This window comes from Platalea leucorodia (assembly GCF_965183815.1).
Source record: "Platalea leucorodia genome assembly, chromosome: 8".
NCBI classification, from domain to species: Eukaryota; Metazoa; Chordata; class Aves; order Pelecaniformes; family Threskiornithidae; genus Platalea; species Platalea leucorodia.
Window position 1 is genome coordinate 21,246,817 of NC_138830.1, and position 11,097 is coordinate 21,257,913.

The 11,097-nt window shown below is 37.8% G+C and overlaps 1 protein-coding gene across 2 annotated transcripts in view; it reads left to right on the forward strand.

Moving 5' to 3' along the window:
• The window catches only part of PAX3 (paired box 3), a gene marked incomplete at both ends in the record, with an annotated part of 80,557 nt that extends 69,724 nt beyond the window's left edge, over positions 1 to 10,833 (forward strand). For both annotated transcript variants that reach the window (XM_082321010.1, XM_082321011.1), the window contains 2 exons: positions 10,044 to 10,290; positions 10,799 to 10,833. In XM_082321010.1, coding sequence (XP_082177136.1) covers positions 10,044 to 10,290; positions 10,799 to 10,833 — 282 coding nt within the window. The remainder of the gene's footprint in view (positions 1 to 10,043; positions 10,291 to 10,798) is intronic.
• Positions 10,834 to 11,097: the final 264 nt, after the last annotated feature.

Genomic DNA, 11,097 nt, shown 5'->3' on the forward strand with positions numbered 1-11,097 from the left:
ATGTATGTATATATAAGATCACATACCTAGGCTTTGGTTTTCACAAGGGAGTGATACAGCCTCAAATATGTAAATTGCGTGCAACAAACTGTGGGAATCTAGCACAACAGCGATTGTGCTTTATGCCCGAAAGAAGAGCCTCAGATGTCGGTCATGTACGTGTGACATGACTGTGTGTGAAATGGCCCTCAGTCGTGGGGTGTGTTGCAGTGCGTCCCCTCGTCTCGCTTCCTCGGGGCTCTTCCCGCAGGCGCCCAGGTGGCTGGCAAGTCGAAAGCCAGTTCTGTGTTGGGGATTTCATGCAGAGAGAGAAACAGGAGTTTTCCTGCTGAGTGGGCATGTTGCAGTGCCCTGCCTGTGTGTGTGGAATTTAGATGAGGAGGAAAGAAGGTCTTTGTACTAGCCGGTGGATTTTTGACCACAATAAATCTGGGTGTGTGAGCAATTAACATAATGTTTCCACCCATCAATGTCCTCTCAGGCAAGCGCTCTGGACATACTGTGTGTAAAGCTGAATTTATGGTGAGTTTAGCAAGAGGGGGGAGGGGGAGCTTTGTCTGAAGCCCAAATAATCTTTTGTGATTTAAAAAAAAAAACAAACCCTCAGAACATACAGAACAAAGTCTAATATTAAGATTCACAGGATCATATTCTTACCAGACTTAAACCTCCTTTTCCTCTTTGCTTTCAGTTTATTCCAAATGAGGGTCTGATACACAGAACCCCGGGGAAGCTTTATTTTCCTCGCAGGATGTTTCCTTTTAAACTTTGTTCTTGAGTATGATGGACTAATATGTTGTTTCAGGCAAGCACTGGGTGAAGGCAGAGGATGAGGGGAGATGGCTAGGGTGCTGTAATTTTATTTTTATCATGTTAGCCATGAACTTGGAAGTTAGAGAAGACCGTATGTTTTGGTCAGTTTTAGGAAGCAGAATGCTCCATCACGTACCTGTCTTGCAGGCTGGGAAATGAAATGTTGTTGCTCTTCTTTAAAAGAATAAGAGAATAGAGAGAGTGCCACCTTGTTAATACTATTCAGCACTTTTTAACATCAAGACAAGATCTGCAGATCTCTTCCAGATGACTGATTATTCTACTTGTTCATCTGGTTTACTTGTTGCTACCTGGCTGTGGTGAGAGAACCTCTGTCTTTCAGACCTGCAAAGGGTTGACTTTTGTGGGAATAAGACAGGGATTAATGTCTCAGGGAACCGGTAGTCAGGAGTCTCCTTGTTTATATTTCATGAAAAAGCAACCAAACTGCAAGCATGCTATCTGAGCCAGAGCTCTTTAAATATAATGTCGGAATGGAGATTATTAGTGTGTAATATATGTAAATTGCATATTTTTATGTTTTCTATGCCTATTAGGCAGCTTCTTGGCTTTCATGCATACGTTTATGGGAATATTGTATTTCCTTTTCAAATTAGGTTTCAGTTGCTCAGTGCATTTTCTTTTAACAAACATTTGTTAACTCAAAATTATTAGGGAGTAGCATATCTATGTGTTAATATGTGCGTACGGCACTTAAGCGTGCCTCTGAATTGGTATTTCACTTTCTGATCCTGGCATTAACAGTCATCGCCAGTTCTTCCATGGAAAGCAGAAGAGCAACTGCAAAAACACTTGTCTTGCAGCTGCAGGTGTATGATCTTACTAGAGAGCAGATTGTTTTTAAGACAGGATATCAATATTTTGAACTGCTTCATTTAAGAGAAGGAAAAAGGCTTTTCCGGTGTACATGGGCATCCCTTGACCTTGTCATGTGCTTTTTATTAGTGTCAAAGCTCTACACCAGGCAGCTCAGGCAGTTCTCTGGTTTTGAAGCATGCCATTTCGGACTGCTCGTGGGTTCAGATCAAGCAGCAATACTCTGCTCACATTGCTGCCCACGAGGCCACTTGCTTCCTGTACTTAACCCATAGGATATCCAGACTTAAATAGTACTGCAGTGTTAATTTTTTACTGGAAAAAGAACAAACGTGTGTGACCTGTCTCCTGCTGGACATATTCCGCCCCCCCCCCCCCCCCCCCCCCGCCCTCTAGAAGACTTCTCAGATCTACTTTTTCCTCTTCCTTGCCATCTTCCCCAACAGTTGAGTCAAACCAGTAACTTTAAAGGCTGCAGTTTCAAAATGGGAAGTGGATTGCATGTTGAATGGGTTGTGTAGAAGATCATAACAGTCTTTAACAAGGTTTGCAGTTCTCATGCCATTACCTGGAGCTCAGGAATAATCTTGATAAGAAAATTCCAAACTTTTCTGTGAACAGCAGTAAAGATGCAAGCTGTTTCAAGGTTTCTTTCTTCTACTGTCAAAACATTTCACTGCCCGAGTTTCAGAATTATCCTGTAACTCCTTTTGGTGAGATAGATCTTAGGCAACTGGCTTCTCTTAAGTCTTTGAGAGCACTTGGTTTTCATTATCCTGAAGTATGGATCTGATGGCAGCTGTCGAATCAGTTAGATATGTTCATATTGTCTTATTAACTCTGCTTTTAAGGGAAACACAGGAACCAGTGGCTAAAAACTTGCATTTCCTCGTTAAGAGGGACAAGAGGGGAAAAAAAAGCAACTGTTAATTTATTATACTTTTTCCTATACCTTCTGTCAAATTACTGTCTAACTGGTTGCCCACAGAAACATTTCATTTGGATCCAAGTTCCACACCAATGAGAAGCTCATGATCTTTGTCACAATGAACTTGGCTTTGAAAGCTCTTCACTTAATGTCCCAAGAACATGAGACAGAGGTCAAGGATTTCTTTGTGGGGAAGAAAGTTAATTCACATGATATAATTTTCATGAGCACGAGTTTGGGTTTGTTTTCTTTTTTTTTTTTTTTTTTTTTAAATTAAAAAAAAAGTTCAGCCAATGGGATTGATTATTTCTTTTTCTGGAGTGGGTACAAATAGATGGGATCCAAGTGTTTTGTAAGTGTTATTGTGCAAGAATAACAACATTTATTATTTGTCTTGTAAATATCGTGGTATTTTAAATACTATAATTATATATTTATATATAATATAACATACATAATAAAATATGTTACTATAACAACAACAATAAACCAGTGACCTTACATTTTGAATGTCCACCTTAACTTCTCTCTCTGGGCCTATTTCCACCTCCATCCCCACCATGCGAGAAAAGTTGGGGAGCGTGGGTGGGGCTTCAGCCTTCAAAAAACAGATCTTCTTTTACAGCTTGGAAGTCTTACGTAGAGGTACAAAAAAGCTCTGGACTTTCCTGGATATTTAAGCCAATTATACTGTAACTTCATGTGAATAAATGTTTCAAAATACAATAAAAATATAGATATCTTAAATACAAAAATGTAACAGTAAAATGATACAATATATATAAAACATATCAGTTTCTTGGTTTTCTTAACCCTTTTTTAATTATATTGCTCACAAACCTGACTTATCTTCCTCCATAATAATTTGTACCATTTAGAGTATACGCAGGCTGAGTATTCAGTGTCACTGCAGCCCTTAAAATATTTTTTTACTTTTGCTACATGTAGAAGTTCAATTTGGACCACTTGTTAAGTGAAAGTATGAGTCAGCCTTTCATAGAGTATATGACTGGCATGCATTGGCGAGCTTCTAATTGTTTAATGAATTTACAAAGTAGAAATATCGACAGGAATTGGAATACTTGCATATTTATTCAATTAAGGACTGGTATATGAATGAGGTCTTTGTCATGAGTAATCACAGGTGGCTCACTTGAATCCTTAATTATGCTCTATATTTTAGATTTCCAAGCAAAGGTACTAAAAATAACATGGCATGATTCAGTGAAAAGCATATATTGCAGTGGGATCAGAAAGAGCAGAATTTCATCCTTAGCAAAGTCACTCTAGAAAGCCATGTATCCATCTTTAAATGTATAGGGCTCAATTTCCTTCAAAACTTCCTACCTCTCTAGAGAGAACTGGTTTATTTTTATCTTGATTTTTGCCAGGACATCAGTAATGGTAATAATTTTCTTATAAAAGAAAGACTGAGTGCTGAGTCAGGATACAAAAAGCCTTCCTCTAGTCAAAATAGCAAAATACTTGTTTTTCCCCAGTGCTGGTTAGAGTAGAGGTCCTGGCATGTGCATTAGTGGGAGTACCATGAATGAACCCTTCCTTACTGGTTGGATTCCTTCACTTATGCTTGTCCATTAGCTTTTTTCCCCACACATTTATGGATAACTTATTGCTTTTACCTAAATGGCTAGGATTTTGTCGCAATTTCCTGTTGGTAAATCCAGCCATGTAGGTGTAGATCATGCAATAGCTGTTGTTGTAGGGCCAAACACTGAGTTTGGCGAGAGTCCTCCTGTGAAAGCTTTGCAGATCCCATTCCCTGGCCATCTGCCAACAAAATAATTTGAGTGCTGGTTGAATTTAAAAAAAAAAAGTGTATTTTTTGTTTGTTTTGCTTTCAGAGGGAACAAACCTGTGTATCCCAGTTGCGCAAGGAAGGTGTATGAGAGCCCAGCTAGAGACAGCTGGGCTGGTTTTCATGATGGCCAGAATCCTTCTTTTGTGTTTTGGGTTGAGTAGAAGGTGGGAGGAGAAGAGTTCACAGGCAGAGAGCAACGTAATCTCAAATTTAGGCTTGTTATGAACTGTTGTATGTAATATTGCCATATTTAAGCATTTAAACTCATGAGTCTACAGTCTCTGAGACTGAGTGAAGAAATTTTGAAATGTTTAATTTTATATATATACCCTTATATATTCATATATATATATACACACTTATATATTTGTGTGTCTACATATATATTTTATATATATATATATATAAAAATTGTGAGTGTATGTTCCTCTTTGGTCTTTCTGTTTTACTTTTTCAGTTGTCTTGTCATTTTTGAAGCTTTTCCATGCAACCGGTAGCTAGATAATTAGCTTCTCTTTGAATTCTTTTGATAATGTTACCTAGTCCTGTGACTGCATGATCTAGCACCTGAAAAAAGACACGAGTTCAGTGAGAGACTGTGATAATGTTGTGAACATTAGTAATCTCCTGTAGATAAAAATATAATTCATGAAGGATCAAGTTATCTTCTTAATTACCCTAAATGTACACCAGTGCACCTTCTCTAATTTCAGGGTAGCTACCACTGATGTCTAGTGGTGTGAAATCAGTATGAGGTCTCATTTGATATGAGTATGCAGAAGGTCAAATCATCAGATGTTCAAAGTCAGTGTATTTGCTCCTATTTTCATTAACCAAGTATGTGGTTCCCAATGCTTGCCATTTGGCATGAAAATGCTTTCTGTGGTTTTTTTCATCTATTCGGCAGAAATGTTCATACACATAAAATGAATCAGCAGCATGGTTCTAGGATCCTATAGGTATAGATCCATGTAGCTAATTAATTTTAATTAGTCTTCTAAAGTCTCTCATTCTAATGCAATAGAACCATGCTTTTTTGTGTTCTTTCTCGTGCAATATTTTGGTTTTGAGGGATTTTTCTACAGTGAGAAGAGTTAACAGCAGGTAATGCCATTCATCTCGGAAGGAGTTTGAAATTTTCAGTGTTAGTGATGAATGAGGGTATCTGACCCACATCTGTTTTACATTAGAATGGAACATTGCCCTGACATCGTTAGGAGCATTTGTCAAGATTCCCTGGACAGAGCTTCTGTAAATTACATGCTGCAAATGTGTCAGGGTCAGATAAGAGGATATCATTAACTCCACTAAAGTTTACTCATGATTCTGTCAGTTCAACTTAATACGTTAACTGCCAACAATTTTCCTTGAGCTGTTTCATTAAATCTTTCATTCACAGGAGGAGAAAAAAATGTATCACTGTACCCAAAAATATTGCACATGTTCTTTTCTCATAGATCATATTAATTGCAGGCATGGTCACAAAGCATATTAAACGCAGGCATGCGTAAATGAATTAAAACATATGAGAATTTTATTGTGCCTATGGTAGGTCCTACATCCTAAAATACTAACCACATTAATAGGCATAATGTTTCATTTAAATAGAATAAGCTTTTTCTCAGTTTAATGGCCTCTATTTTGTTAATAATAGAAGTATTTTCTAATAGCTGATAATGGACCAGATGTTGCATACATGGTCTTTAAGGCTTTCATCATTCAATTTCTCTTCTTTCTGGATCATATCCTCAGCTAGCGATGCTGTGCTGACCCCACCAGCAAGGGGTTTGTCCTAATTAATATTTTGGATTGCTCGGGATGTGCTCTCTAAAAACTTTTCTGTGGAGTTTGGTTGTTACAGTTCACTGTGTTCTTTTTGCTTATGCCTAATTGCACCTTTGTTTTCTAATAGAACTATTTTGTCAATTATATATACTGTCTTTTATTGTATAAGCTCAAAGCCTATGCGTCAACATTTCTGTGTGTGTGTTTTTAAAAAATGAGAACAAAATATACGTAGCCAGAAAACTTACAGCCCTATTTTTCTGCATTTATAGGAGTTCTTTTCTAAAATGAATTGAATAGTTACAGCAGCACTTGGTTCTAGGTGTTAGATCAGCCCTTGGTTTTTCTTTCAGCTTCTTTGGGATCCGGATCAGTGAGGCTGACAATTAGTACTTTGGCTTTCCCAAAGTAATTCAGAGGGAAGTACATATTTTCTAGTAATTTGGATGGTATGTGGATTGAGTACACTTATTTTCTTCCTTAATTATTGTAAAACAATCAGATCTGTTTGCCTGTTTAGAACTATACTGTTTCATACCAGCAGAAGATCGGAGTCACAAAATCCAGATCTTTGTGTGTCTCTTGTACAGCACTAAGCTGAGGGTGCTGAGCATCTTGCAGACGTGGCCCATTAATGGCTTTCTAATTGATTAGGTGAAAGTCAGCCATGCCCTTCCTGTAACTCCTTGTATGGGTGATAAGGTCATAGCACATACCATATGAAAGACTTCTGCCCTGAGGCTACTTCCCTTATAGCTTTCAAAACAGACATGACCAAAAATCTAATTATTTAGATACTAATCAACTGCAGGATGATTCTGAAGGCCTCTGAAGAAGATATTTCTGAGAAGATGGTTACTGTTCAGACTTCAGTTTTCTCCGCCTCAGAGACAGAGTGCTGTGTCAGTTCTGCTCCAAAGTGTTTATTAAGTGCATATGTGCTTAATAAAAATATGCCTAAAGACTTGTATTATCTGATTAATTTAAAATTTTTAAAGTAAATCTCATCAAATGGTAATTTTAGTTTGCCAGACAAGATAAATCTCTATCCAAATATAGATACTACCATAATTTGAGTGGCTTTTGAGATCATGTCTGGATCCAGGTTTAAATTTCAAAGCTACCCTCTAACTCTAAAATGACTTCCAATCCCAAAGTTTTTGAGTTCACTGTTTTTGCTGGCAAAGTCCAAATAATGTTGTCTTGGGCTCTATTCTGTTGAAAATACTTAACAGAAAAAAGTTTAGCTAAAGTACATAGTTGGTAAAGTAGATATTTGCCCAATTCAGCAATTGGTCCTAAAAGTCCAGGTAGAGGCAGCTTGTGATGTGAGAGCGCTTGGGCAGAGAAGATTGCCATCAGGACTCCAGTGGGGCTGCAAGGGCGATGCAAGCCCAACCCATTCTCCCTGCTCTTGAACTTGGAACAGAACGTGGTAAAGCCCCATAAATATCCATATCACATAGCTGCTGTGTGGGAATGGAAAGGGCTGTGCACTTATTTCAGCTTTCTGATAAACCATGTGTGTTTTAAACTGTAGTCAAAACCATGATACTTGTGCCAACATAAATATTTTCCACAGTAGTAATTTTCAATGTAAATGTTTAAGTTAAGCTATGTTTTTTGTGGATCTTTTTCTTCTTTTAACTCTATTAGTGTTAATTTTAAAGGATAAGGATTAATATAACCTAAATGAACATAGGTTCTAATATTGTATCTGGCTGGTGCAATGTCAGATCATTAAGCACACTAGATTTTCAGGACCGTATCATTTTCCAAAGGTACAAGAAAAATATTTGTAATTCCTAAAATAGAAATACTTGCTAAAATAATCTTTAGAAATTTTAGTACTTTTCAGGAACTAATTTTTAGAAGAAAAAAGTTGACAGCCCAGTTATTTCAGCTTTTAGGGGTTTTGGGGACAAAAATGCTGTGCAGGTTGCTGTGCAAATAACATGATTTTTCGATCTGTGTGATTCCAGAGATTTTTTAAGTTGTTTTTTATTAACTTCAAATTCTTTTAATAGGTTTTGTGCATTGAAAAGATTATTTGAATTAAATAGAAAATACCTTATACCCTGAATCCAAATTCTTCTTTTGTGTTTTTAACTTAAAAGTTATAAGATTTCAGTATCTAAATGAAGTCATTGGATATAATTTGAAACTTCTTTATGCATGAATACTTCAGTTTGTGAAACATTCAGAAAATACCATTAGTTAAACTCATGTTTTTCTGCTTAGTGAAGCAAGTGAATGTTCTAGGGCTGTAAGTAGTTATTGAACTTCTTTCTCAGCATTTTTTTTTTTTTTTCGGTGAGATGTCTTGGGTGCATCTGATGCAGAGATGTTTTGTGTCCTTGATGCAGGTATCGGGGGATCTCTTTTTGAAGTACTCTGCTTGTGCCTCTTGCTCTTTTCCTTATCAGACATGTAAGACCTGCATAGGTCTTCCTTCCTACTTAAATCAGGATCCCTGGCGCTTGTTTCATTTATTTATTAAAAAACAAAGCTCAGAGCTGGGACCACAAGCTCCCTACAATAATAATAATCCCTTTTCTTTTGCGATGGAAAATAAATACAATTAAAGAAGGAGCATCCAGAGCTTTAGGAACCAGAGATGCTCCTATGAGCATAGGTTTATTCTTTACAAAACAGACTCCAATTTTAATAATTTCTTTTTAGTTTATGGTAAGAAGTGCAGTAAAGCAAAATGATTATCAAATAGCATATGTCAGATATTTGTAATGCCTTTTTGGAGGAAGAACAACCTGTAAATTATCAGAATACGCGAAGCTGTATGCCATCCATCTGTTATAAGCTGCAGACTATTTCTCAGGTTTTGAAGTGCAACTTATTCCAGCAGAAGCAAGCAATTCTCTCAGTAGTGCTTATTTTCAAAATGTGCTATAGAGATGTGCCAGGAAGGGAAATGCACACCAACTTACAGTGTGAGTGATTTTTGTACAACAATAACTTATCACTGCAGGTGCCTTCACTCCTGCTTGAAAGCACAGATGCTTTTGAAAATTTTTTTGCTTTTCTACTGGAAACTATGGCCTAGAGGGCAAGCACATATTTTCCAGTAATCTCTTGTCAACTAGTCTTGACTGCTGATTTCATAACTGTTCATGTACGAGCAGCTTATTAAGGGAGTCATGGTCAACTCAAAGCCAGTCTGGAATGCCAGACCACTTCTGTCGTGTCATCTAACTCAGCGGATGAAGTTGAGAACTGGTGTTGTGACCAGCACTCTTTCACATTCATTTCTTCACAGGCCAGCACACAGGGCTTGCAGCAGCAGCAGGAGTTAGGACTGCTCTGCCCCTTCCCCACGTATTCACGTTGTTTTGGGTGCTGGGATTCTTTGTTACTTCCATCAGTAGTGCTGCTGTGATCCACTCCAAATTAATTTCATTTTAATGACTGCTGATCTTGGGAAAAAAAAATTGTGTGAGCTTTTTCACAGCTTTTCTGTGTTTGTAGATCATGCAGGACAGTGTGGCTAAATTGCTGCTACTTGCTTTTTATTCTCTTATCATTAAGTCATCAAGGAATAAACATCTGCAGAGATCCCATCTGGGGTATGGGATCAGGCACTTTAAAACCCTGAAAGTTTTTTAAATGGTTTTTCCTTATTTCCCCTTGGTATCACTTTTTATTGGTTGTTAGCCATCAGTTTTTATTTTGGTGGATGATGCAACCAAATTCCACTTCCTCTTGGGGTTAGATACTCAAAGCATAGTTTGAATACCAAGTTTACCTATTTTAGGAAATCAAATGTTAGACTCGAGAACTACTGTGGCTCTGTAAGCAATATAATTCTTCAAATATTTTAACTCTTTCTATTATTCTACCTTTTAGGTAATGGGACTCTTGACTAACCACGGTGGTGTGCCTCACCAGCCCCAAACTGATTATGCCCTGTCCCCTTTAACTGGGGGCCTGGAGCCCACCACCACTGTCTCAGCCAGCTGCAGCCAGCGGCTAGATCATATGAAGAGTTTAGACAGCCTGCCTACATCCCAGTCCTACTGCCCACCGACCTACAGCACCACAGGTTACAGCATGGACCCTGTCACAGGCTACCAGTACGGACAGTACGGACAAAGTGAGTACGGGGACATTTGTGCAATACTGTGCCTGTTTACCAACGGTCTGTAACAAAGAAAATTATGAGCAGAAGTCCTAATGGCTGACTACTATTTCTCTCCGAAGCCGAGCAGAGTACACTGGTGAGATAGCTGATTGTTCGAGCAAGATTTCTGCTGCATAATTATTTTCTTAAGTGATGTCAACAACATCTTGATGTTATTAATTGTTGAGACATGAAACCTGATTGCCATTAGGTAAAACATAAGGGTTGTCCAAAATGAAATAACCACTGGCATTCCACTATTAGAAACACATGTTCTTAATGAGGTCAGCTCAAGAATCATTACAGTATATAATCCCAGATACATAGAGTTTTGTCAAACTTGTCCTAGGAATAAAAATATTAGTGCCTTTCCTTTGATATATCAGTATTAAATATGACAATGTCAACCTGTAGTTGGCATGGCCCCATGCTGTGATGTTGTCACAGCATGACTTAAAAAGCTTCTTTTGCTTTTTTGCAGGTGCCTTTCATTATCTGAAGCCAGATATTGCATAAATGAACTGTCCACTTCAAGTTAAAGCTGGTCTTGTTTTCCGGTCTCACTCCAAGCATTGGATACGAGGGATCTTCTCAACACACTGCAGTCTAAACTGGGGCAGTCCCATTGAGAGAAACAGGCTTGTTATGTTCTCTCCCGTCATAGCTTTTAGTAGACTTTTGAAGGCTGGACAAAGCTATACAGAAGACAAAGGCCAAAAGCAATAATGAATAAATAAATGCGACATGGTTCATTAAGAGTGGGTATACAAAACAGAGCAG